The 24,883-nt window shown below is 44.0% G+C and overlaps 10 protein-coding genes and 2 non-coding genes across 12 annotated transcripts; 8 read left to right on the top strand and 4 right to left on the bottom strand.

Moving 5' to 3' along the window:
- Nucleotides 1-499: 499 nt before the first annotated feature.
- VTP01DRAFT_t67 lies at nt 500-572 on the top strand. The gene has a single exon. It is a non-coding gene; the product is annotated as a tRNA-Lys (tRNA).
- Nucleotides 573-1,500: 928 nt separating this feature from the next.
- Nucleotides 1,501-3,756, top strand: VTP01DRAFT_2138 (uncharacterized protein; the record flags this gene model as incomplete). The annotated part of the gene is made up of 3 exons (XM_069380566.1): nt 1,501-2,601; nt 2,665-3,066; nt 3,115-3,756. 3 exons carry the CDS (start codon nt 1,501-1,503, stop codon nt 3,754-3,756), a joined length of 2,145 nt encoding a protein of 714 aa, XP_069237641.1.
- Nucleotides 3,757-4,295: 539 nt separating this feature from the next.
- VTP01DRAFT_2137 (uncharacterized protein) lies at nt 4,296-8,172 on the top strand (the record flags this gene model as incomplete). The annotated part of the gene is made up of 13 exons (XM_069380565.1): nt 4,296-4,304; nt 4,359-4,421; nt 4,482-4,693; nt 4,755-5,024; nt 5,083-5,134; nt 5,196-5,312; nt 5,371-5,498; nt 5,556-5,667; nt 5,739-7,077; nt 7,139-7,362; nt 7,436-7,644; nt 7,707-7,944; nt 8,005-8,172. 13 exons carry the CDS (start codon nt 4,296-4,298, stop codon nt 8,170-8,172), a joined length of 3,141 nt encoding a protein of 1,046 aa, XP_069237640.1.
- Nucleotides 8,173-9,269: 1,097 nt separating this feature from the next.
- VTP01DRAFT_2136 (uncharacterized protein) lies at nt 9,270-13,043 on the top strand (the record flags this gene model as incomplete). The annotated part of the gene is made up of 14 exons (XM_069380564.1): nt 9,270-9,479; nt 9,576-9,675; nt 9,744-9,877; nt 9,959-10,043; nt 10,135-10,606; nt 10,672-10,742; nt 10,832-10,913; nt 10,993-11,055; nt 11,111-11,969; nt 12,042-12,221; nt 12,296-12,453; nt 12,565-12,624; nt 12,677-12,878; nt 12,954-13,043. 14 exons carry the CDS (start codon nt 9,270-9,272, stop codon nt 13,041-13,043), a joined length of 2,766 nt encoding a protein of 921 aa, XP_069237639.1.
- A 121-nt stretch (nt 13,044-13,164) lies between these two features.
- On the bottom strand, nt 13,165-13,922 carry VTP01DRAFT_2135 (uncharacterized protein; the record flags this gene model as incomplete). The annotated part of the gene is made up of 5 exons (XM_069380563.1): nt 13,165-13,242; nt 13,309-13,446; nt 13,513-13,545; nt 13,610-13,681; nt 13,743-13,922. The coding sequence occupies 5 exons, from the start codon at nt 13,920-13,922 to the stop codon at nt 13,165-13,167; spliced, it is 501 nt and encodes a 166-aa protein (XP_069237638.1).
- Nucleotides 13,923-14,288: 366 nt separating this feature from the next.
- On the bottom strand, nt 14,289-15,662 carry VTP01DRAFT_2134 (uncharacterized protein; the record flags this gene model as incomplete). The annotated part of the gene is made up of 1 exon (XM_069380562.1): nt 14,289-15,662. One exon carries the CDS (start codon nt 15,660-15,662, stop codon nt 14,289-14,291), a length of 1,374 nt encoding a protein of 457 aa, XP_069237637.1.
- Nucleotides 15,663-16,700: 1,038 nt separating this feature from the next.
- On the bottom strand, nt 16,701-17,024 carry VTP01DRAFT_2133 (uncharacterized protein; the record flags this gene model as incomplete). Its single annotated transcript, XM_069380561.1, has 1 exon — nt 16,701-17,024. The coding sequence occupies one exon, from the start codon at nt 17,022-17,024 to the stop codon at nt 16,701-16,703; it is 324 nt and encodes a 107-aa protein (XP_069237636.1).
- Nucleotides 17,025-19,472: 2,448 nt separating this feature from the next.
- VTP01DRAFT_t68 lies at nt 19,473-19,544 on the top strand. The gene has a single exon. It is a non-coding gene; the product is annotated as a tRNA-Cys (tRNA).
- A 331-nt stretch (nt 19,545-19,875) lies between these two features.
- Nucleotides 19,876-21,426, top strand: VTP01DRAFT_2132 (uncharacterized protein; the record flags this gene model as incomplete). Its single annotated transcript, XM_069380560.1, has 4 exons — nt 19,876-20,058; nt 20,333-20,518; nt 21,131-21,248; nt 21,302-21,426. 4 exons carry the CDS (start codon nt 19,876-19,878, stop codon nt 21,424-21,426), a joined length of 612 nt encoding a protein of 203 aa, XP_069237635.1.
- Nucleotides 21,427-22,064: 638 nt separating this feature from the next.
- Nucleotides 22,065-23,027, bottom strand: VTP01DRAFT_2131 (uncharacterized protein; the record flags this gene model as incomplete). The annotated part of the gene is made up of 3 exons (XM_069380559.1): nt 22,065-22,418; nt 22,501-22,964; nt 23,018-23,027. The coding sequence occupies 3 exons, from the start codon at nt 23,025-23,027 to the stop codon at nt 22,065-22,067; spliced, it is 828 nt and encodes a 275-aa protein (XP_069237634.1).
- A 283-nt stretch (nt 23,028-23,310) lies between these two features.
- Nucleotides 23,311-23,912, top strand: VTP01DRAFT_2130 (uncharacterized protein; the record flags this gene model as incomplete). The annotated part of the gene is made up of 2 exons (XM_069380558.1): nt 23,311-23,638; nt 23,719-23,912. The coding sequence occupies 2 exons, from the start codon at nt 23,311-23,313 to the stop codon at nt 23,910-23,912; spliced, it is 522 nt and encodes a 173-aa protein (XP_069237633.1).
- A 208-nt stretch (nt 23,913-24,120) lies between these two features.
- On the top strand, nt 24,121-24,327 carry VTP01DRAFT_2129 (uncharacterized protein; the record flags this gene model as incomplete). Its single annotated transcript, XM_069380556.1, has 1 exon — nt 24,121-24,327. The coding sequence occupies one exon, from the start codon at nt 24,121-24,123 to the stop codon at nt 24,325-24,327; it is 207 nt and encodes a 68-aa protein (XP_069237632.1).
- Between the last annotated feature and the right edge of the window lie 556 nt (nt 24,328-24,883).

Below are 24,883 nucleotides of genomic sequence, written 5' to 3'. Positions count from 1 at the left end.
TTCATAATAAAATGTAGCGTCAAAAACACGTTTTCTTGCGTGTTACTCGGTTTTCTGGCGCATTTCCGCTGTTCAATTCGTTCGGCATTTCCATCTTCGTGTTGAGCACGAAAATGCTGACAACGTTCCAAAACGTCGTCTGTCGCCTGTAACTCGGAGGTTCAAGTACAATAATATAGTTAGCTACTGCTTCCAGCAATGTTGTTATTGACTTTGTCAAATTCTAAACGTGCAGCATTCTGAAATCAGAATGACTGAAAAGGAACATGTACATCTTTGCAACACAGGACGTTACAGCCACTGATGCTCACAAAGCACACAAATTAAAAACTGATGTAGTCTAAGGTCAATGAGTACCACTCGATACGAAACTTTGTCCGTAGTATGGAATAATTCTCGGTTATCTTTGCAGCTATCAAAATTGATGTGTTAGCTTACGAAAAAGTCACGTGATCATACGTTTAAAGATGTACATTCAATTTCGAAAAGTAACCAGGAGGCCCGGCTAGCTCAATTGGCAGAGCGTGAGACTCTTAATCTCAAGGTTGGGGGTTCGAGCCCCCCGTCGGGCTGTTGTTCTGTGAAAGAACCTGTCGAAATCAACACATTTTTTTACTTCAGTAGTTAGTCACGTGATCACAGCGGGCGGTTCCTGGCTATGGACGTTCGGTTACTTTTTGCATTATGCTAGGCTACAAGCTGCAAATGCTGCTCATTATTCAATTTATTTTATTGCATATATAATCCAGGAGGATATCTTTTGAGTCTACGATAAAAAGGTATTGTTTTGCCTGTTGTCTTGATGAATCATTTTGATCTTTGAGTTATTGCCAGTGACCGTAATAAGGACGTGCGTAACTGAAAAGAAAAGAGTACCTTAGTTGTAATAGCACGCATAATGAAGAAAGATCCCGCTATTACGAGAATTCTGCTATAATAATATCCAATGAAGATTGAAATACTGTTTGGTAGTTGATGCCCCAATGGAACAGTTTAGTTCGCATACAAGTTAGTCATCAGCAGAAGAGGACATTGAAAACTCAACAAGAAGTAATAAACATTTGGGGCCATAATAGTAGATGAAACGTACAGATAGTAACCAAAAGGTACAAGGAGGATGTTGTGAATTTATATAAGAAGTATATTTGAAATATGGATTAGTAGAGATCATGTTTGCCGTATTTCGTACTCACGGTGTGTTTGTCAGCAAGAGCTGCGAGTGATGCATTATGGTAGTTTCCAGCATTCAACGGAAAATATAAATCAGTGTTGTAAGTTCGTAATAGGTGGAAATAGTAATTGGTACCTCGGATCTGCTAAAGTGGCGATATAGCAGCGCTTGGATGCCGATCGAAATGCGGTGAAATGTGGAAGAAAATCAATCGCTCATTGGGGGCAACTCAGCACGAGCTTCATTCATGCGTGGTCATATGAATCAGAGTTCTTTCATTTACGTACCTTCTTTTGTCCACGTTCCCCTCCTTCCTCCCCAATCTTTAGATGCTGACCTGGTTTAGCTTGGTCAACTTCTGGACTAGAGAAGAGCAGCAGCACCAGCGGCGCCGACCTCAAAAGCATGTTGCTCCTGGACAACCTCGTTGCCACCACTCTGAAAAGTTAATGTTCCCCACAAAAGCCGATCCGATCGCAAAAACGACATCAGTCAATGTGGCCGCCGAAGATGCCCATTCGCGTCTTCGTCAAAGTGACTACAAGCACGAAGTTCCAGACGAAAAGCTGAGTGCCACGCTCGCACTTTCGCTGGAGCTTGCCAAGCAGAACTATTTACCGCAGCAGCGATCCCTACTTCATACAGAGGCAGCATTGTCCAAAAGCAGCAGTCGAGAGTCTCTAACATGGCTGACGAGTAACAAACAGCAACCATCAAAGGCATTATCTATGAAGAGCGGTCGCAGTACGGTGACTCATCACCGATGGGTTTATCCATCAAAAGCAATGGCAGAAGCATTATCAACAAGTGTGTCGGCGAGCGGCAGCATCCTAACGTCTGATCTGTCTGACGATGATATTGATTTGGTCTCGGACCGAAGGCTGCATACCACTGAGAACTTTACATTGCACAAGAATGACTCCGTATCAAGTGTAATAGGGCGTTCTGCGGCCGTCTCAAAACTATTAAAGCAAGTAGAAACGTCCAGCTGCAGTGGTGACATGGTGACCAAGTCAGAAGATCTATTCCCTCGCAACGTCGGGACGTCATTGGTGTATACCCAGTCTGAAATGATGACCCACATCGACACCCAGGCCTCAGCTGTGGCCCATTTAGAAATTGAAGAGCGATCATCATCTCCGGCGTCTTCCGGCGGCAACCCCGTGCTTCCAACGTTTCACACAGTCTTTCAAACAATGCGACAATTAGAATTTCCCAACCAACACAACAAAACGCAATCAACTCCTCAATCGTTTCTGGAAACCGCCAGACATATATTTACAAATGCATTCCGCCAAGCCGAGGAGTACCCGCAGGAACTAAAGAGACAAATGTTCATCAAGTTTTCAAACTTTATACCGGATATGAAGGAACGTAGAGTCGAAAAAAAGATCGTCATCATTGGAGTTCATGGATGGTTTCCTTCAAAGGTGGATCTTTCCGCACATTCAGGTTGCATGTTACTGGAATTCTAACTTGGCAACAAAATTTAGCTGGTACGAAGTATGATCGGCGAGCCGACTGGTACATCCAAAAAATTCTGCAAGCAAATGGCTTCAGCTTTACGGCATTACTTTGCGCTAGAGCATCAGTTAGTTTTGCCCGACGATGCGGTTGCCAGTATACCGCTCGAAGGCGAAGGGAAAGTCGAAGAACGAATAGAGAAATTATACCAGCAACTCCTCTCGAACTTGGAATGGTTAGAGGCTATATCATCTGCTGATGTGATCTTGTGGGCCACCCATTCGCAAGGCACAATAGTCTCTGTGATGCTTCTGGACCGCCTCCTTCAGTGTGGGCATATCCACCTGAATCGTCAACCAGTATGCATGCTTGCAATGGCTGGTATCGGCCACGGTCCATTTCCCGTCTTGAAAGGCAGCCTTATCGTCAAGGTAATTTTTAACGGCCAATTATTTGATAATTGACTGATATTTACATAGTACGTCGAAGCGGATGCTGCTCGAGAACTATTTGAATTTATGGATTCGACAACCAGCATATCTAGAAAATTCCAGCAGTCGTTCAGTTATATCCTCCATGAGGGTGTAAAGACTGTACTGGTGGGGTCTCTGCAGGATCAAGTCGTACCATTATATTCAGCCATTCTATCTGCTGTTTCACATCCCAACATTCTCAGAGCGGTGTATATCGACAAGCATCTATACTCGGAAAACAATTTTTTGATTAGCCTCGTTGTTTTTGTTTTACGGTTACGGAATGCAGGACTGTCCGATCATGGACTATTCACGAACATAAGCGAGGTACTCGCTGGCAGTTTATATGCCTTGGAAGGCGGCCATTCTACCATTTACGAGGAAGCAGAGGTTTACGCGACAGCAGTGCGATACCTGTTTGATACTCCACCTTTCGGGCGGCGTGCGCGATCGTTTTGGCATGGTTCACAACACTCTGCAAACGAACTTGGGGAAATTTTGCATCACGATGCCCACATTGAGCCCTTCCAGGCTAAATTGCGACCGAATCCATTCTATTTGCCATGGATACTCCGAGGATTATTCGACGACCCTGCCAACACTTGCGCGACCTCTTCCTCCGCTGGGATCCTGCCGATGCTAGGCTAAAGGAAATCAAGTTTCGACTAGAACCACTCAAAGATTTCATCATCTCTTCACCAGCCTAGAGTTTAGCATCCCATCTATTCTATTCTTTTACCTCCTGTTAGTATCTTGTTTCTGATCTCTTTACATCATGTACATACTCTTCTGCAAACAGTTCTACATATTAGTTGCATTTTATATTCATAGCTTTACTTTCCAATAGATGTTAAATCGAACATAGTATACAAGTTCTGCTTATCAATGATTTCGGGACTATAAACCATTTGATGCAAAAGGAGAAACAGAACGCCTTAATTCACAATGATCGAAATTCAACTCCTCATTTTCGTGCATTGTGTTATCTGCTTGAAGCAATTGCTTTTATGAAACTACTTTGTCTCTGCCAGTATGCTCGTCATCAGCCAGGCGGTCAGACAAAGGGAACAAGCCTATTTCCTTTTTTGCGCTAGGTAGTAATGAACACTGCAGTGAAGCCGAAAATTTTTTTTTCTCTTCGCTTTTCGCAACCTCTCCTCTCCCTCTTCACTTATTTCTGGGGCGAAATGGACGCTGTAAGCTTATGTAGCTAATGCTTCGATCAGTATCGATGCTCATGCGAACCAAAGAAACTTGTAGAGGATCTGCTTTCAAAGTTGGCAGGTGCCCAAGACTCGGAGACCGTTCGACAGGTACCGTTTCTTATAGATCGCTTGTACTTTGTGAACCTTGAATGTTGACCGAGTGTACAGGCTACTTCGGCCTTGAATGCCCAGGTCTACTCGTCGGCCGCGTGCATTCCAGCCATGGTCCAGGTTATCAGCACCTCGCCTCACTTTCAAGTTCGCCAACTCGCGGCTGTCGAGCTTCGCAAGCGTATCTCCAAGCTCTGGTTCGAGGTGGACGGAGCTACCCGCTCTGCAATTCGTGCACAGTTGTTGCAAGTAGTTTTGGGCGAGGAACAGTAAGTATATATAGATAGGAGCATGGAAAGGACCAAATTGTTGATATGTTTCTCTTAAAAGTGCTCTTGTTCGTCACGCGATTGCCCGCGTTATATCCGCCATTGCCCGCATTGACGTTCCCGAAAACAAGTGGCCCGAGCTCTTAAACTTTTTGAATGAGGCTAGCAACAGCCAGAACGTGAACCACCGCGAGGTCGGCATCTACTGTATCTATGCACTGTTTGAGGTCATTGCAGATTTCTTCTTGGATCACATTGCTGCCATGTTTGAACTTTTCCGCAAGACCATCGTCGACCAGGAAAGCAAGACTGTCCGCGTAACGACTGTGCTGTAAGTAACCCCATGATGAGGAAAAATACGGACGGAAGGGAGCTAATCATCCGGGTAGTGTCCTTGGAAAGATGGCGGAATACATTGACCCTGAGGATAAGCGAAACACAGTGAGTATGCAACAGCGTTAACTCGGCACAACTTGATATATTCAATGTGTTTTGCACATAGGCTGCATTTAAAGAACTTATCCCACCCATGGTCAACGTTCTTGAAATCTGCCTGAAGGACAATGATGAAAAGAATGCTGGCGAAATTTTCGAAGTGTTTGATGGTCTCTTTATGATCGTAAGTTATCAAGGCAAAGATGGATATACAGTATTCGTTAACAATGTTTTCATGATAGGACACTCCATTCCTCAGTGACCACTTGACGAACTTGGTCCAATTCTTGCTCACTGTTGGTGCCAGCCGTGAACTGGATGAATCTTTCCGTGTCATGGCCTTGTCTTCCCTCATGTGGTGCTCCATCTAGTAAGTGATGAGTAACGAAGCACCAAAAAAGATATGCTGTATAACCTGGCATATCAGTAAGCAGAACCGATTGAAGAGCTTCAAGCTTGTTGCACCTATCGTCGAGGCTTTGATGCCGATCGGTACCGAGGAAGATCCTGAGGATATCGATGATGAATCCCCCTCTAGAGTGAGTTGCAAGATTATGACTCTTATAATACGAAATTGTCTGAACCATTATATCACAACATTGCTGTATAGATGGCCTTCAAAGTGCTCAATGCTCTCGCTTCCAACATGCCTCCTCAGCAAATCGTTCCTATTGTCATGCCTCTCGTCTTGAACTATATGCAGAACCCCTCCCCTGGTCATCGCAAGGCTGCAATGATGGGTGTTGCTGTCATTATCGAAGGCTGCGCCGAATACATTACTCCCAAACTGGAAGAACTTTTGCCTGTTGTCTGCAGCGGTTTGCAAGATCCCGAGATCATTGTTCGCCGCGCTGCTTGCATGGCTCTCAGCTGCCTTGCCGAGGAACTTCCTAGCGACATCTCTAAGCACCATCAAGTCATCATGCCTCTCGTTTTCAACTTGCTCAATGATCCCAACCCTGAGGTTACTAAGCATGCTTGCAATGCCCTGGATGCTATCCTCGACGGTTTGGAGAACGATGTCCTTCAGTACTTGCCCATGCTTATGGAGAAACTCGTCTGGCTTTTGGACAATGCCAACCACACCGAAACCAAGGCTACCGCTATTGGTGCCATTGGCAGCGCTGCCCACGCAGCTGGCGAAGGATTCCAGCCTTACTTTGGTGAAGTTTTGCCGCGTATCCGCGCATTGATGTCTGACAAGAACGGTGGCGATGGCGCCATCTTGCGCGGTGTTGCCACTGACACCGCTGCCGCAATTGCTGAAGCTGTTGGCGCAGAAATGTTCCGTCCTTGCACTCAAGAATTCATGGCCCTTGCTGTCGAGCAATTGGAGCTCGACTCGCCTCGTCTGCGCGAATGCTCTTATGCATTCTTCTCTGTTATCGCTGGCGTCTTTGGCGAAGAGTTTGCGTCGTTTTTGCCTACGATCATGCCCTTCATCTTGGCTTCTTGCAAGGCCGAAGAGAGAAATGAACCAAACTTGGAAACCGAAATCGACTTGGCAGCTGAAGACGACGACGAGGATGACGATGACCTCTCTGCTCTCAACATTAGCTCTGCTATCGCCGATGAAAAAGAGTTCGCTGCCGATGCTCTCGGCGAGCTGTTCGAAAATACCCGCTCTCACTTTTTGCCTTACGTCGAAGAGTCTGTTCAAGCTCTCGTTGAGGCCACTGGCCATTTGTTCGACGGTGTTCGCAAGGCCGCTCTTGGCAGTCTTTTTGCTTACTTGAAGACTTTCTACTCCTTGTCTCATCCTGGTGACTGGGTCCCTGGATTGCCTTTGAAGTACGCTGTTCACGAAAACGTACAAAAGATGATCGTCGTGGTCATGCCTGCTGTCTTGACCATGTGGGGCGATGAAGATGATAAGATGGTTGCTGTGCAAATTTGCCAGGAACTTATCCAGGCTTTGAAGCTCATGGGTCCCTGCATCGTCGCTGACCGTAAGTGTTGCCTATACTGCGTAGCCTTTCTCTAAAACTGTATACTGATTATCTCACTTAGATGTGGATGAGGTTTCCAACCGCATTCTTGAAATTTTTGAAAAGCGTTCTGTCTGCCAAGAAGTCTTTGATGTCGAAGAAGTTTTGGATGAAGATGAAGAAGCCGAATCTGAATCTCTGCTTATCGCTGCAGCAGCAGATTTAGTAGCTGCTCTCTGCGAAACCGTTGGCGAAGGCTATGTGAACTACTTCAACGTGTTCATGCCTCTTATCTCCAAATACTATGCAAGTATTCAAAAATACTGCTTTACTGTTATCAATGGTTTTTTAGGCTAACTTTGCATCGATTTTTTTGTAGAAATCCACAAAGTCGGCCAACGAGCGATCCATGGCAACTGGCTGCCTTGGTGAGTGCATCACTGGCATCAAGTCTGCAGTTACACCCCACACCGAGCAATTGTTGCAGCTGTTCTTGAAGGCAACTGGAGACGAAGACGAAACTGTGCGAAGCAACGCTGCTTTCGCACTTGGTGTCCTTGTTCAAAACACTCAAGCTGATCTTAGCGCGTAAGTATTCACAATTGTAACTGAGGGGCCAAGCACAGCAAACTAACATGTAATTTTTGAAGTCAATACCCTACCATCCTGACAGCTCTTCACCCACTCTTCCAGAACCAAAGCATTCCCAACACTGTCGACAATGCGACCGGCGCCGTCGCTCGTCTGATCCTTGCGCGACCTGAAGCTGTGCCTCTGGACCAAGTGCTTCCCGTCTTTTTGAACGCCCTTCCTTTGAAGGCTGACTTTGCAGAAAACGAAGCTGTCTTCAACTGCATATTCCAACTCTTCCGTGCCAACAATGCATTTGTACGTATATCGAGAAAAACGATGACGAACAAGGCTAACAAAAAGTATATATGAATTTAGGTACTCGGTCATGTTCCCCAACTCTTGCCAATTTTCACCAGCGTTCTGTCGAACGAAGATCAGTTGAATGACGAAACAAGATCGCAACTTGTCGAACTTTTGAGAGCATTGAATGCTCAGTCGCCTGACCTCAACTTGGCGTCCACCGAGTTGGGCTGTTTCCTGTAAAAGTTGTTAGCATCTGTTAGAATATAATACTATACACACGACACGCTTCCCCCCGGCTTAGTATCATCCACATCTCTATAGTTTCCCTTTATTCCTATGTTTAAAAAAGAAAAAGCTGATTTGCATTTGCAGATTCAGGAACATGCTTTGCCCGATATTCTTGTCGTTTTTCAACTTGCGCGACTGATCGTACAGGGCGATTTTTCCTAAACGTAAAAAATGGATCTCCTCTTTATGTTACCCCGCCGCCTCCGCATCCCTCTTTGTATGCATTAACATGAAGAGATAAGACATAAAACATGCAGGATCAAAGGGCTGGGCCTCTGGAGTCATGGGGATGAGAGCGCCGGTGTATCCGATAGCACGATATGTCGATCATTTTCACTCGACAACCGCATGGGTTGCTTACTGCGATCGTGTGGTACCAGCAACGAATGGATCCAAAGAAAAACACGCACACACTCTCACGTATGCATACTGACTGCGCACACATCCGGGTCCTCGTTCCGTTTCCACCACACATTTGCCATTTGATCTTGTCCGACAAACGTGTACAAACCGAGAATTCGGCAAACAGAAATGCAGACCATCTACCGGATGATTGTGTGCTAATCCTAAGGTTTACTTACGTTTCCTCCTAACATCAACAAGCAAGTCTATTGTTTATGAAATAATAGACCAGCAAGTGGATGATGAGGGATTAGAATAGGAGATGCGACAAGGTAAAGGAGGAAGATGAGCTAACGTCAACAAAGTTGGATGTTAGCATGTGTGTATTTATGCATTGTATAGCTCCATCGCGCACAACAGAATTTCGGTAACCCCTTTTGAAAAAGGATAATATAAAATAAACAGATGATGATGGATCCTTGTCTTTTTCTTTTCTTCTTTCTTCTGCTCGCCGTCTTCCTCCTAACGCTCCACCATTGGTAGCTTGTTTATCTCTTCTGTTTTCTGTTTTCTTGTTGTTTTTGATTCTGCATTATAACTTTTTGTATATACATAACAGCATTTTCCCCTTTCCTTTTTTCTCATTCTTTCTTCTTTTCTTCCATCCTCCCCCTTCCACGGCATCGTTGCAATTTCCTTTTTCAGCCATGTGGCTCACCCGGAAACTCGCTGCATTTACCTCACCACTCGACCGCAATCAAGTAACAACAAAACGCCTTGTATTCCACGAAGACACAAAGCACAACAGTAACCTCTCACGGACTACGACAAACTCATCATCCTTGTCATCAACTGCATTTGATCCCGTTGTAAAGCCCTTACCGCGTACTCCGGATTCGACGCCGATTATCACCAATGTAAATATGCTTCTACTCTTCTTGATACCATTTGGATTGCGATATACAGTTCGCGGCAAGACCACACCTTACTTACACCATGTACAATAATTACAGGGCGAGAACCAGAATGAACTTGTCATTGTTTTGGCAGGCGCACCGAATATAGGCAAATCTCAACTACTGAGTCAGGCCAGGAAACTGGATGACGATTTATGCAAGTGTTGACTAGAACGTTATCGCTCGCTCGTTCGCTCGCTCGCTTACAGGCAGCCATGTATATAGGCCCAGCGTTATGCAACGTAGATGGAGTGACCTACCGTATCCAGATGGTGCCGATATCCATTTCCAAAGAACACGACAGCAGCATCAGCGACAATGACGACGACGACGAGGAGTACCTGAGCGGATTTCTAAACGTAGGTGTATCGCGACTGAGTGTAAACAATGTTCTATTTAAAGGTTTGACGTTTACACAACACATCGCCTTTACTGTATAGAGTGTTCCCGACGTGATCCACGGTGCTTTGATATGCTACGACGTAGCGAATCAAGATTCCATGAACTGTCTACCGGATTTACTCAGTATGGCCATTTCCACTCCGAAAATGTCAATGGAAAAGGAAGGGACTAACACGATGATGACCCTGAAATTTTTATACTACTTTCTATTTAGATACGTTTGTTTCCCGAGATATTCCATCTTTCCTTGTAGGCTTGACTAGTAAACCATCCAGTCAAACAACAATCGATCCCTCGGTGGTCAAAAGGCTGGCAGACTTTTTCAGCGTAGAATTCTTTCACATCATTGGCAACGACATATCTGCATTTTCGAGCACCATGAAGGAAATTTACAGTCTCCTTGTTCGTCGATGTATCTTTCAGGAGACAACAACAATGAGAGCATCGAAACGGCAAGAAACAACAGCAGCAGCGACTATTGCGAGATCTTCTTCATCTCAAATAACAGCAATAACTGAAAGTAACGAGTATCGGTTTCCAGTAACTGGTTTCGTATACGCGCCGACTACGACATCGGACTCACCGAACATGGAGATCAAAGCGAATTTCTCGGAATCACCACCTCCGCCCCCGCCACCGCCGCCATCATACTATCTGAATGCACGGCGTGGGTCTAAAGACAGTTGGTGAGTTGTTCGTGCGTACAGCAGTCATTGCTTTTGTTCCAAGCTAACATCTTCCTTGCTAATAGCGAATCTGTCGGTGGTTTGACGACAGATGATATAATCGACAGGTTACTGTCATCTGAAAACACCCGTGCCGGTAAGTCCTTTTATGTTTATCGCTTTCCCCGTTTTGTATATACACACTGACGCCCCGCCCCCTTCTCATTGTCGTACGAAAAAAAAAAGACGAACATATGCTGACAGTTTTTGTCACATTTTTCCGCAAGTTTATGAAGCCAAGCGAGCTTGCACAGAATTTGATTGAAAGGTTAGTATCTCTCTATCTATTTATTTACATAAAGGGTAAAATAATTGCTGAATGAAATTGTGATTCGCTGTATTTATAGATTTGAAGACGAAGAAGCTGGCGTGGAAGATGGCGCATCGAAACCTACCGCTGTCCAAGAACGGTAAGACGCCGAATGGAATGATTGACTCGAACGTTGCTCAACTGCTTGATAACAGGATATTTAGCGTATTCGTAACCTGGTTATCATTTTATTGGAATGACTTTACAAGCTCAAAAACTCGGAAAATCGTTGTTACATTCCTAGACCGACTCTCTGCATGCGAAAGCCTGCGCCCCATGTGCGACGTACTTGCGCCATTGATCATACGGGAACCACCGTTGGATGATCCGGATATGGATTGGGGAATGACTGATTCCGATGATGACGACGACGACCAAGAAAATAAGCACAATGAAAAAAAGCCATCAACGGTACCATTCGCGATCGGTATACCAAGCAGAAACAAAAAGGATAGTGGATATGCGTCTGCAAGTTTCAGCGTAGTGAATAGCTTGCTGCAACAGCAACAGCAACAGCAAAAGCCATTGCCGCAATCAGCACCGATGGCTGCTCGGAACTCTGCCCCACCCACACCAAAACGGCCATTGGTGCGTACAGTGAGCACCGGATCATTCAGCGGCTTCCCGTACCGGCCATCGACGCGACAGCGGTCTCGCACGGAAAGCAACGCGCAGCGACGAACGCCTCTGACAGCAGACGATGGTGACCAAGGGAAAATGCTGCGAAGAACAGAGTTTGGGGGTGGCTGTGTCTACATCGATTACAACCAGGGTGGAGACACCACAGAAAAAGAGGGAGAAAAAGATAAGGAAAAACCCGAAATGTCTGTATCGCCAAGCTGGGCTTCCGTAGCGACGCTCGTTTCCACATCGACATCGACAGTCAGTTTGGTTAGCGCCAAGGCCGAAAAGGATTACAATAACTTTGTGTTCAAAACCATGATGGAGATCTCGAGTGCTACCTTTGCAGAGCAGCTAACCTGGATTGAAATGGAGCTATTCAAAAGGATAAAGGTAAACGTACAGCTCCCGCGGAAGAAGAGATCAAGGTATATCTATATAGCTCACACATATTGTCACTTATAGCCTCGAGATTTTGTGCGCAACATCTGGTCAACAAATGTTAAATCCAACAACAACAGCACGGTAGCGTCATCCGTTGCACATTTCAACTTTATTTCTGCCTGGGTTGCGACCATGATTGTAACGCAAGCCAAGCTGCAAAAACGAGCTGCCTTGCTGGAGAAATTCGTGTCCATTGCAGTGGTAAGTTAGTAATAGCAGCGACGTTCCTCCTCCTATCATGCTAGGATCCTTACATCTTTTGTTCCACTACATAGGAGCTCAGAAACCTCAACAACTATAATTCGCTCATGGCTGTTCTGGCAGGCCTCAACAGTGCACCTGTCTTGAGGCTCAAACAAGCAAGAGAGGCTATTGCTGACAAGAAAATCTACAAACAGTTCCAAAGCCTGGATCGTTTAATGAGTTCTGACAGGTCGGTGCGATTTCTCTCTCCCCCTCTCTCTTTCTACCTCCCCATCTATCTCTGTCTCCTCCTTGTTCTCCCGTTAATCATCTTTTGTCTGTTCCTCCCTTTTTTATGCAGATCGTTTAGTTCATACAGGCTAGCGCTCAAGGTGTCTGAAGCCCCCGGAATACCCTATTTGTAAGTTTGACCGTGCAAACTGCATCTGCATGGGACTAATTCGTGTCTGCAGGGGCATACACAATCAGGATCTATTATCCTTGGCTGAAGCCAACAAGGATTTTCGCCCTGATGGAACAATCCACTGGGACAAGTTTCGATTGATGGGCGATTGTATATTGGCAATGACGAAGTTTCAGCAACCTTCTTACCGTTTCCAGCCAGATGCTAAGTTGTTAAAGTTCATTGCCGATAGCGAAATCCTCAGTGAAGATGTAAATATTACTGCTATTGTAAGCCTGCTTTTTCCAGCCATCGTATACTCATTTTTCTGCACGTTAATATTTCAGGAACAGTACCGAAGATCAACTTTGGTTGAGCCAAGACTCAAGTCAAGTGCGAGCACAAACAAACTGCGAGATTTGTGGATGCGACTGTAAAAAAATAATACCGATTTGATACCCTACCTCTTCTTCTTTTATGTTTGAAAAATAATGATCAAAATCAGACAAAAAAAAGTCCATGTACATTTGTATTGAAAAAAAGAGATCCAGCCAAAGTCTAGTATTTGTACTTTGTCGAGTAATCCTTGAGCGAGTTGACCAAACCACGTCCTTTTCTTGCACCGCGATAAACGAGCTAAATTATTCATGCTTGTATGAGCCTTCTGAATAATGGCATTGTTCTCTCCCACTCGAACTTTACCTCAATGAGATCAATCATTTCTTGCTTGTCGTCCAGAGCCCAGTTGATCTTGTTGTTGTTACCAGTTCCCAGATCCACCATGATGTGCTTGTTGCGGAAGAAGAACATTACTGTGCACGGATCATACAATTCATACATCTATACATAAAGGATCATTCGTATGAAAAATACTTCCATTAACACAAAAGAACTCAATAATCATACCTTGTTGAAATCGGGGACTTCAGTGATATCAACCTTAAAGAAAGATGTTGTTGTGATTAGCCTATAGGCACGCAAAGTATGTCCAGATCGTACTTACCAAGTAAATAACTGCAAAGTTTTTGACCTTTTCTGCAATGCTGTATAAAACCTCGTCCATCTTCATACATGTCTAGACAATGAAAAAACAGCATGAATTTCTTATATTCTATATATCGAAACATGTAACCTACAGGATCCCAATCGTGTCCAAACCGGATGACTACGACGCGATCTTCTTCAGACAAGATTGCTTGGTCGACCTGCCAACCTAAGAGTTTCCATGGTTGGCTTTCCAGTCCAGATATAAGGAAAGGGAGACAATACGAGTTCAAACAATTGTCACGTTGTTTGTTTAAAACGTTACTTACCATTTGTCAAGTGCGGTAGAAAGTACTGAGATCATAAGTTTGTTGAGATTGCAAGAACAAAGCGTTTAAGACTGCTGTGTAGTCTCACTTACCGACTGGAATGAAGGGGAGAAAGTTAGTAGCGATTACAGCGTTTATTGTTGCCATTAGCATTTGACTTACCATGATCCAAGTCTTTCTTTCAAAAAGAAGATCCTCGAAATTCTTCCCGCAGTGCTGGCCCGTCCAATTTTCATGCTGCGGCGCCAATTTTAAGATGGTGGTAAATGAAACAATGTTATTCAACTAACAAAAAAAAAAAAAAAAAAAAAANAAAAAAAAAAAAAGGAAAATATAATGACAGGATCGTGGCGAAAAAGAAAAGATGAATTAGGGACTAGTAGCAGTACTTGGTGAACTGAGGAATTGTTTACGGATTTCTCGCAGTTCTTCAATACCGAGTGCGAGGGTCTTTTTTATATTTCCAATCGGTCGTCTACGCAAACCGTTGTGTCCTCGAGGCACTTGGTCATCAAGGTAGTACAGCCACAATCCTCCGTTAGTATCAGATACAGGCTGGATCTCCACAATACGATGATGGTCTGCATCACATTTTCCTGATCCTCCGGCGACATCCACTACAACATTCTTGCTGGCTTCTGTTTGCCTTTTTGCAACGGTTTCTATGGCCCGCCATACGATTCCTGGCACGTCCTGGATCATCCAGCATGCTAGCTCTAAATGCACGAGCCGCTGACATCGTTTCAAGATACCCATCATGCTACCCTCAATTTCATCCTCTGCTGCTTCGTCGTCCACTTGTTGCATTCCCTCCTGAAACTGTTGTCGTCGACGCTGGTGCTGCTGCTGCTGCTGCTGCTGCTGTCGTCGCTGCAAATGTTGTTGCTGCTGGTGGTGCTGCTGGTGGTTGTGATGAGTTCCCATCCAGGGCCCACCGACCGCACGCACCGAGAGATCCTGAACATGTATAGCATGCGTAGCAACTGTTGTGAGTGTACGTGGTCCGTCGCATCGAATGGATAAGCGACGAAGTTGAGGTCCATAAAATGCGATCACCTCGCAGAGTGTGGATTCTGCCACCTGCTGCAAAGACACTGACAAATCTCGGATGTCTAGACAGTGTTCGCGTAGGATTTTCAGCGCAGAGTCGTTGGCTGTGTGGATTCTATTATGGTTAGCACCGAACTCGACGGAGCACAGGTTGGGGAACCCTGAGAGCAATTTGCGTATAGCGGATTCGGAAAAGTCGGTCCAAAAGAAGGAAAGGGTACTTGTGCTTTTAAAGACGCTGCAGTCGTTTCCTTCGCTGCCGTTGGTTTGTTGGTCTTTGGAAACCAGGTTGCAGTATTTAAAGTTGAGCTGCTGCAACTGAGGTAGAACATTGGCCAACGGTCGAATGATTTCCACTGGCAGGACATGGAAATCGCTAAAGGTCAGAATGCGGACCTTGGGTATCCTGCTAAGCAGGTATTGAAGTTCTGTGACGAAACTGCCACTTTGACGGCAAACAAGGGTCAACTGTTTAGTGTGCTGCTCAATTGTCTCGCGTAAGAACGGGCGATGCTGAATGCCCCAATCAAGTTGTCGAATGTGGCACCGGAAGCTGAGTTCGAGGTGAGCATAAAGTACAGGCAGGCAGAGCTGGTAAGCTTGTCGGTTGACCAAGCAGAGTCTCGTTAACGTTGAGCGTGATAAGTTGTGCAATATTTCTTGCAGAAGCTCTGTGGGTATTCGCAGTAACATGCCACAACAAGAAGCAGGCGATGGTATTGCACAGAAGGGGGAGGAGGAGACACGAAGGAAGATTGGCAGCATTCTTTGGGAAGCCCAATGCGAGGATCTTATCGGAGCTTCACATGCACGGAGGCATTTATCCGATTTCAAATCGATTACAGGTATGCTATTCCTCAACATTTACGAGGTGCTTTGTTTATGTTAAACTGTGAGACCAAGATCCATCAATTACGTGGGAGCAGGCGTGTAAAAAAAAAAGAAAAAGTTTAGAATGAGGAAAAAGGGATATAAAAGACAAGGCTTGCATGCTGTGCTCATATCTGATTAAATACCTTTTTAAAGTATGATCTTACATAACCAACAAAGAAAAGCATTCCCGATATCCCGCAGGCACAGCTATGCTATATTGGAGTATATATCAACTTCAATTACCAGCCTAATACATAAGCGTGTCAAGCTGATAAAGCAATTCAGGGTGTGCGGCTGGAAACTATTTGATTTACGAGCAGAACCCGCATGCGAGAAATAATGAAGCTGTAGCTTACAAAAGAGATACAATCTGATGGCTGAAAAAAGCTGTAATACTAGTCTGTGCACTTGACACAACAGCTACTTTGGCTAATGATGGGGTATAAATGAAACTGGGGGGAAAATGAATACCGACAAATGCAATAAAGACAAGATAGGAAACTTTGACATTCCTGACAATGTTGTCCTGTCATCAATAATACAATATCCTCCCGGATTCCTATTTGTGCCAGGTGAAAATTCTTGTTCCCTTTGCAGGCGCAGTCATCAAACACGTGATACTGTGATCCGGAAGAAATATATTACCATTGATATGCAGATCAAAGGAACTGAATAGCAAAGACTCTACCTTTACCTTGCCGAGTAACTAATTCGTCTTTGGAGATCTGCCGCTTCGTTTCAGTCAGGATGAAAACATAAAATATCGAGACCTTGGGAAGTAATCGAGCTCGTTCGATGGTATTCGGGCGAGTTACGAAGATGGCCTTGAGTACACTGTCACTCTCTTTATAACGGATACTACAGCCACAGGAAGTGTGCAAGCCATGTACAGATCTCGCAATTGCTTGGTTCTAATCCGGTCTTTGCCAATAGGCAAACATCGTCCAGGTAGTAGACCAGTCGTATACCCTTCTTGCGTATAGGCTCCGGGGCAAAGCGCATGAAAATCCTCGCGGACATGCTCATTTTGAAAGGCAACGTTCTGTACTGACATATCTTGCCCTTGTGCTCAAACGAGAGGATTAGGTGTACTGGTACAAGTGTACGAGCATCCTTTAATTCCATCTTTGCGATGTAGACGTCTGGTTCTATGGTCTCCTTCAAAGCTGGCGACCCTTCCATCTTGAAATGTGCACATTAAAGAAATTGCTTTTTTCTCTTACAATCCAAAATTGGTCGCAGCTTGTTGGTTTCTTGGATAGTGAGATCTTCGAGTCGTCTCGGTTTTCCTTCCACGTCAGACGTGATTCTTCAAGTCCTGGGACGGCTTGACCGACGCACCGATAATTCGAGAACCTCTGCTTCATTTATGTCATTCAGCTTTTACACTGGAATGAAATATACATATGCGAACGAGGGCTCTTAGTTCTGTTTTCGAGATCTCTTCATGCGATAATGTACCCGTTTTTAACGTGTAAGAGCTGCTCTGTTCTTTGAACAGCCTTAACCTTCTGCTTGTTTGTTGCGCGTTTCCTAATTCATTCTTGAAAGCCGTACCTACCTCAATGAATGTTGACTTTGGGCTTAACTCATGTCGAACTTTGTATTTTTATTTGGATCACATTAATCATCGCCAATAGGCATACTATCGCTGTCACGGAACGCGATGTAGACGTCGCCGATTTCATGGGGTTCCGAACTCGTAGATGCTCCAGCTCATATTGCAGTAGTATTGCATATAGCACACGAATGAATAAACCCAAACTCGCTGTAACATTTTGAGCGATTTATTGTACAGGCGCCACTCCAGAGAAGCTTCGTTGAAAATATCCAGGGACTTTTGATAGTAGACTAGTTGTAAAAACTTTTCTTTGCAAAATGTGTTCCAGAACTGATTACTGCAACCCGCGAGAATGGCAATAGAACAGAGTAGATTGTCAGATATGACCAGAAATGTACGGGCTTCAAAAATCTATTGCGTCCAAATTCAAAGCTAGTTGAATCTCAGCAGAACATCTAGGAACAGGGCTTATCTCATTACTCGATTGCTCACCTGCAATGAGGAAGCATCCCGGTGTAACTCGGTCCACCTCGTCCCAATCAGCGTATTGGAATCTCAAGCTAGCAAGATATTACCGTAAATTTGCCGGACATGCGGGAAACAATACAGATTAAGCAGTCATCGATATTGTCACCCTCCTCATTACAACTTTCATCTTCTTGTCGACTATGCGTTTTCTTATATGTCGGCAGGTACACTGGCTCATCAACTGGTCTATTTATCGCTTATCCGGTTTCTTGTTAAATGGTAAATCTCTACTGTTTCATAATTATACCGAATCAGGCATATACGATGGACATGTCCGATTGTTCAGAAAAGTTTTTGACATGGATCGATATCGTTTCTTCAAGTATGATACTACCAATTTGAACCTTTATTTGATAGAATACCGTCGCAAAGAGTCGTCGGTTGTTCGATCCGCTTTCAAGTATGTATCCTACCAAAAAAAAAAAAAAAAAAAAAAAAAAGTGGAAACCGGGAGAAAAGATGCAAGGACAAAATGGTACTCATCATCGTGTTTCGTGACGGAATGTTGGTAAGGACGGCAACAGGCTCAAGGGTCATGAAAGCGGTCTAGTTGGTACCTTGTGGAAAATGCTCAAGAGAAGAAAGCGACGAGAGGAGACATTGCGCTTGCAACGATCAATGAATATAATAGCTCTCAATTATGTATATCATCCAACGTCTTGTACTTGATTGGTTAATCGACTCCATTGTAGGTATGCCATTTTTTATGAGCGTAGACGTTTCCATTTAGCGAGGTAGTGATGCAATTGCTAGTGAACAGAATAAAGTAGATACTCTGCTTAACTCTGCTGGTTGGTTACAACCTGGTTACAATCTAGTTGTTCTTATTCGACATCCAAGAGGAAGTTGTTTATACTGTTAATATATATTTCCAAATTTCATTCAAATGCAAATGCAAACTTGATGCTCCCAAACGCAAATAATCTTTTTTTTTTGAGAACTGAAATGCAGGGCCGGCATACCGGAAAAAAGAAACCCGCATCTGCGATGAGAAAGCTCGTTCTTATTCCCAGCTATCCAATCAGATTGTGACATTATATTAGACAATTGCACAGTTGGTATAATAAACTTGGTCATTTACGATTAATTATACGCTTTTTCCCAAAAGTAATGTCGCATTTTGTGAAATTTTATCATACATTTATACGCCAAAACAACAAATTTCAGCGACATTAATTTATGGAAAGGGCGTAATATATTTTCAAAAACCAATTTCTGTCGTGTGCGTATTCCCTGGATGTCTATCTTGCTTGAAGAATCAATCCAGCAATAAAGGATACAATATCTTTACTGGCGAATTCGATGTTCAATTTTAATGTTCTAACAACGTATATTTATATCTATGTACAAATCTATGGAAATCTTACAAGCAGTTTGGTGAACTAGCTTCACTTAGCGAATACCTTCCCGGTAACGCTGGAATGTTCCTCCGAGCCAGCCAATCAGACACGCCTTTATCGTAATGGTTTTGCCGGGTAAGCTTCTTGATTACTGGCCTGAAGCGCATTCAGGGTTTCTGACTTACAATATTTCACCAAGGAGGGGTTATAACTCAGTGGCAGAGTGGAAGATTGCAGATCTTCTGGTCCCGCGTTCGAACCGCGGTGGCCCCTTCCGCTTTTACTCTTTGTCAGACTTGTCGCAACGCTTCCTGTTTTGCGTCTTTTTATTCTTTTGTTCTGAGGGATATTTATACTGTTCGGTCTATTCGGTTTTGCGACAATAAAGGGAATGGTTAAGAGGATATAAATGTGCGAGCGAGTGAGCGGAAGTTCGTACACAATTTTTATACGAGGATGGACAAGGAAATATTTCGATGAAAATGGCAGACCTGAGCCAATGGACTACATCGTTGACAAGGAACAATTTGCTCTTGAAACGGTTTGTCCACATACTCAGTATTTGCAAAAAATGCCTCCTGAGAGATCTCGAGGAACTAACGCGATGGAAGTAGACAGGCCTAGAGATGAGGACTCTCGTATGAGAGAAGTAACGGAAAAACGAGTTTATACTTCTTACACTCCTCAAGACAAGGCAAGATTCTTCAAACTGAAGATAGATAAGTGTATTAATGCTTCGGCTGCTGCCAAACAGTTAGGAATTCCTGTGCGCACAGCGCAGAGATGGGTAAAGCAATATGAAGAGCATCCTGATAGCATATTTGACAATGGCAAAAAGAAGGGTCGTGGACGCATTCTAAAGGAGGAACATAAAAAAACCATTATAGACTTTATTGACACAAATCCCTCTGCTGTTGTCGCCGAAGTGATTGAGCATTTGATGCACTGTATATAACTTCATGAGAACTGAGCGCAACCTTTCCCTTAAACAGGCAGAGTTTCAGTCTGTGGAGAGAAATAGCCCGGAAAAGACTTAGGAACGACATGATCGGGTTCACAAGTGGGAACAAACTGATATGGACTTTTTGACCAACCTCGTTATTCTTGACGAGTCTGCATTTCATATAAATATGGAACGTACGATGGCTTGGTCTAAGAAGGGTACTCCTGCTGTTGTTACTGTGCCAACCACTAGAGCTAAGACCACTGCTATACAGGGTGCTATCTCTGCTTCAGCTTTAATCAATGTTAGCTTGAGAATACCAAAGCCTGTCAAGAAAAGAAAGGCTGGATAGGAATCTGGGTATTTAAGCACTGATACTGTAACTGGTCACAATATTAGCTTTTTGAAAGACACATTGGATGAAATGGACAATATCCACAAATGAAAGGACACTACCTCGTCATGGATAATGTTCCTATACACAAGTCTGAAGACATAGCAAAGTACATCACTTCTCGACTCTCCAGGATACCGATGTCCTTATCTTCCTTCATATTCTCCTGAGCTGAACCCGATTGAGCAGTTCTGGTCTGTCGCTAAAAGCGATAGATTTTTGGAAAAAGAGACTTTATCGGCCAGAATTAGTGATGCCTGTAACAGCTTATTGTTGAGCGATTTCCGCGGTTTCGTTTCTCATTCACATAACTGCTGGGATAAATGCCGCAACAGAGAAAATATGTGATGTTGAATGGCTTCATTACTATCCAAGAACATGCACTCAGGTAAGTCATTTCATTTTATTTACAACGTAAACGATATATAGGTAGGTAGGTTGGTAGATCGTGACAAATTCTTTCTCAGTATGCGACATTTGATTCTTAAGCAGACGACATCTATTTTTAAAAATACTTTACAGCACTTTCTTGTAGAGTCTGCCTTAACTGTACTCGGTCACAGTGCTGGCATGGAGACTGTCATGCTTGTCTCCATGCTATTCGAGCTGCAGGCGAAGCCTTCGCAGATCTGCAGCTCCAGTACTATGCATGCATAACACGAAAGACTACTATCATTTAAAATAGCAATATAGAGTGCGGTAATGGCTTCGAAGGCGCTAAGTCTGAAGGACAGCTTCGAAACGATCTAAGGCGAAGATACTCAGCTGCTCAAGGCGAGAATAAACCACACTATGTGGCAATGTCTCCCACAGGATGAATTCTTCTCCCCACTCCATCTCTGTTCTCTTCAGCGCTCTACTAAAACACTTCTGTAGTTTTCTTTTCCTGAGAAATTCCGGATGCAAGCAGATATACGACAGACGAAAGAAATTTGTTGAATCCGTTATTTCTTGGCTTTGTGTTTGTAATATACGGCTTCTTTAAGCTGGATCCGTTGCCATATTGTTTGAAAAGGCCCTTCTTAATGTCTTCGGCTTCGCATGCTTCCCAATTGATCCTCCTGGGGTTGAGACTTTCCTTAAATGAATCGACAAAGCTGATGAGCTTTCAGGATCAAGGTCATCGTTGTCGAGGTGCTTGGAAGCCTTAATATTTGTTGCTTTGTGATTCTCCCACGTCAAGTTTGTGTTATGGTAAGTCAAAGATGTGTTAGTTGAATCAAAAAATTGGGAAGTATCGGTGAGATCAGGCCGATATAAGGCCAAGATGAAGAGAAAACAAAGGTAAAGTATTTAAGTTGTGAAAGATCTGTCTTTATTCGCTTGCGACTCTCGCTTTTTATACTTTTGCAAATTCTACATTAACCAATATATTGCATAAAAGATACAATGTTGATGGATATTAATAAAAAAGAAAAATAGAGATATAATATGTCAGCTATTCGATATATCTAATTTATATGTTGAAGACAACTGCAGCCGACACCTTGATCGTAATCTCGGGTGGCTCCTCCATAGGCGTCACAGATCCAGAATATTCTTGGCACTCTTCTGCCATTATATCATATTTCCGCTTAAGCTTGTCGGTGTAGATCCGACCAGCTTCGGCATAGGCGAGCACGCTGTTGGGCTTGCTGTTGATGTTCTCGCAAATCTTCTTGAATTGCTCATGTGTGGCGCTGCAAACTGTCCGTAGGGCTGCAAGCTTGTCTTCCTCGATGCGGTGCTCGTCTCCAACTACTTCTTTTGCTAGCTGATAGAGCTTGATGATCGTGGGATCATCCCAACGATCCATTGAGAGCATGCTCAGCTGTCCTGATATTAGGAAGTGCGCTAGTGCCACGAGAAATCCAGAGGTTCTTGCTCCTCGACATTGATATAGGGGTCAATACTTTCCTGGTGAGCAGAAAGCAGCTCTCAGCCCAGTGGAGACACGGCGTCTCGAGGGGGTACTTCGTGTTCTCCTTTGGGGTGAACGTATCTTCGAGCTCTTTCGGAGAGACTTTGTTGATACATATGATAACCAGTACTGGGAGCTTGTTCCAAACTTGGTAGACGTTCAAGCAATATCGAATCACTCTCAACATGAAGTTCCTTGATACAATGTTTTGCACCTCGAGGATGACCGGAGGTAGACTATTGTTTGTTGCCAGACGCGGCACGTATAGTATGTCGCATTCACTCCCGTCCACGAAGGCTGTGCCGCTCGTCATATAAGTTCCGTCTGGAACGCCGAGAACAGATTTGGTCACCGCATCAACTGTACTTAGTTGCTTGACAATCAGCTTGCTTAGCAAATCGGTGCCAGGCCAGAATTTGCGTGGAACCTTAAAGAGGATTATATCCTCCGGTACTTCTATGCTATTGATTAGCATCATTTCACTAGCGGTTCTCCCAACCAGTGCATACCGCTTGCCATGCGGCGATCTGGGTAACAGAAACGGTAACAAATCAGAATAGATAACGAAACGGTCAGAGATCCGAACGGGACTCAATTTAGGACTCTAGAAGGCATCATCATGCCGAGAACAAACCATCGACATTGTCTTACGAAGTATACCTGACCATCTCCAAGTACAACCGATGATATGGAATCGTTTAAATATTCCAGTATGAATAGCAATAAAAATCAAAAGTAAGACAATGTTGATGGTTTGTTCTCGGCATGATGGTGCCTTCTAATACATCTCTTCGTTCGAAACATGCACTCCAAAATGCAAGAAGCCATCGTAAAGGAAGTAGCCTCAACGTACTCACACTATGTCTGTCATTACCTACGCGGCATCATGTCCACAACATTACGGCCAGTACCAGATGTTTTGAGTCTGGCGGAAAGTGGTGATAGCCTGTTGCAACGGAGGAATCTCATTGCCTGTATGGAAAGAGATATCCAACTTCCCAAAGAAAGGCCTCGCGGATCAGTCAGGTCTTACATCATCGCGTACGCTCTTGATTTTGCTGTACTGGGCCCGTTTGAAAGACGTGGTTTTAGAGCGTCAGATATAGGGTCTGTCACAACCGACGGAACGCGTTTGAATGAGGCATAGGTATGTTTTCTGCTCGAATGGAACCATACTGGAGGTCATTCAGATCCTTATGTCCATTGATAGACAATTGGGCTACCGTCTCTGTTGCCGATCAATTGACGTCCTTTAAACTATTCCATCCTACGAGACAGAGGATTGTACTTGAGAAATCTACGGACATCCTGGATATCCACGAGGTCCCGATCTCTGGTCGTCATTCCAGATTCCTCTCGCCACTCAAGAGGGACTATCTCCCAAAACTTCATGTGGACGTATAGACTGCTGACGGATGGAAGCACATCCGAGATTATAACGACGTTGCACGTCCTCCTGAATTAACTGCTACTCTGCAGGACACGGAACTTTTTATAGCTTGAGTAAACGCATGATAGTCAATGCAATGGAAAAATTGAGAGGACTCGACGAAATTAATAGAGCATGAAATCCATACAAGAGCGCTCTATAATCACTATTACTACATCTCAGATGCACTCGATATGGGTGCTTTTATACGCAAATCAACCATCGGAAAAGCTCCAGCAAGATCCAAGGAAATTTCGCCGAAGAGCCAAGATCCTCGAGGATGGTGACCTCAAAGGAATCTCCGAAAGCCTGCAAGCCATGAAAAGCAAACCAGCATCGAAAAATCAGCTAGAAGAGCTCGCAAGGCTCTCCTTACCGATCAAGCACTGAGAAGGAAAGTGCGACGAAAGACTGCCGGCTACTAAGTAGCTGCATATATACTCTTGAGACTCGAAGATCACTATGAAGATCCTGAAAATTGAAAGCAAGACCTCCTTTGCATAGAGACTGTTATCACTGTAAACAATCGGTTCTCAATTCCATATTGTGTAGGCTATTGCGCAATATATGTAACACTTTACATGTCATCCATCGTAACTGGTATCATCTATAATGATTCCTCACAGTCTAAATATCTTCAGCATGCACGCTCTATTTTGTCTCTAGATTCAATGATGCTCGAGTCCACGCTAGTGGAGAATATCATTTGAACCGACGAGGCGCTTATACCTACAGTATGTAAAGTCCGTCGTCAGAGAAAATGCTAGCCAGAATCCAGAAGCAAAAGAAAAACAATGATGTTATACCTGTATGGCCAGACAATTCCTAACCACTTGGCGTGAAATCAGAATGTTTCTCTTTCCACCATTCGAGAGGATTTTTTGCTGAAATATCCATCCTGTTTTCGACATAGTCACTATATTCTGATGACGCTCTCTCGCGCAAA

This window comes from Rhizomucor pusillus (assembly GCF_041956525.1).
Source record: "Rhizomucor pusillus strain CBS 183.67 unplaced genomic scaffold VTP01scaffold_12, whole genome shotgun sequence".
Taxonomy (NCBI): domain Eukaryota; kingdom Fungi; phylum Mucoromycota; class Mucoromycetes; order Mucorales; family Lichtheimiaceae; genus Rhizomucor; species Rhizomucor pusillus.
Note: the sequence above shows the minus strand (reverse complement) of the source record. Positions and strands in the feature narration are given on the sequence as shown.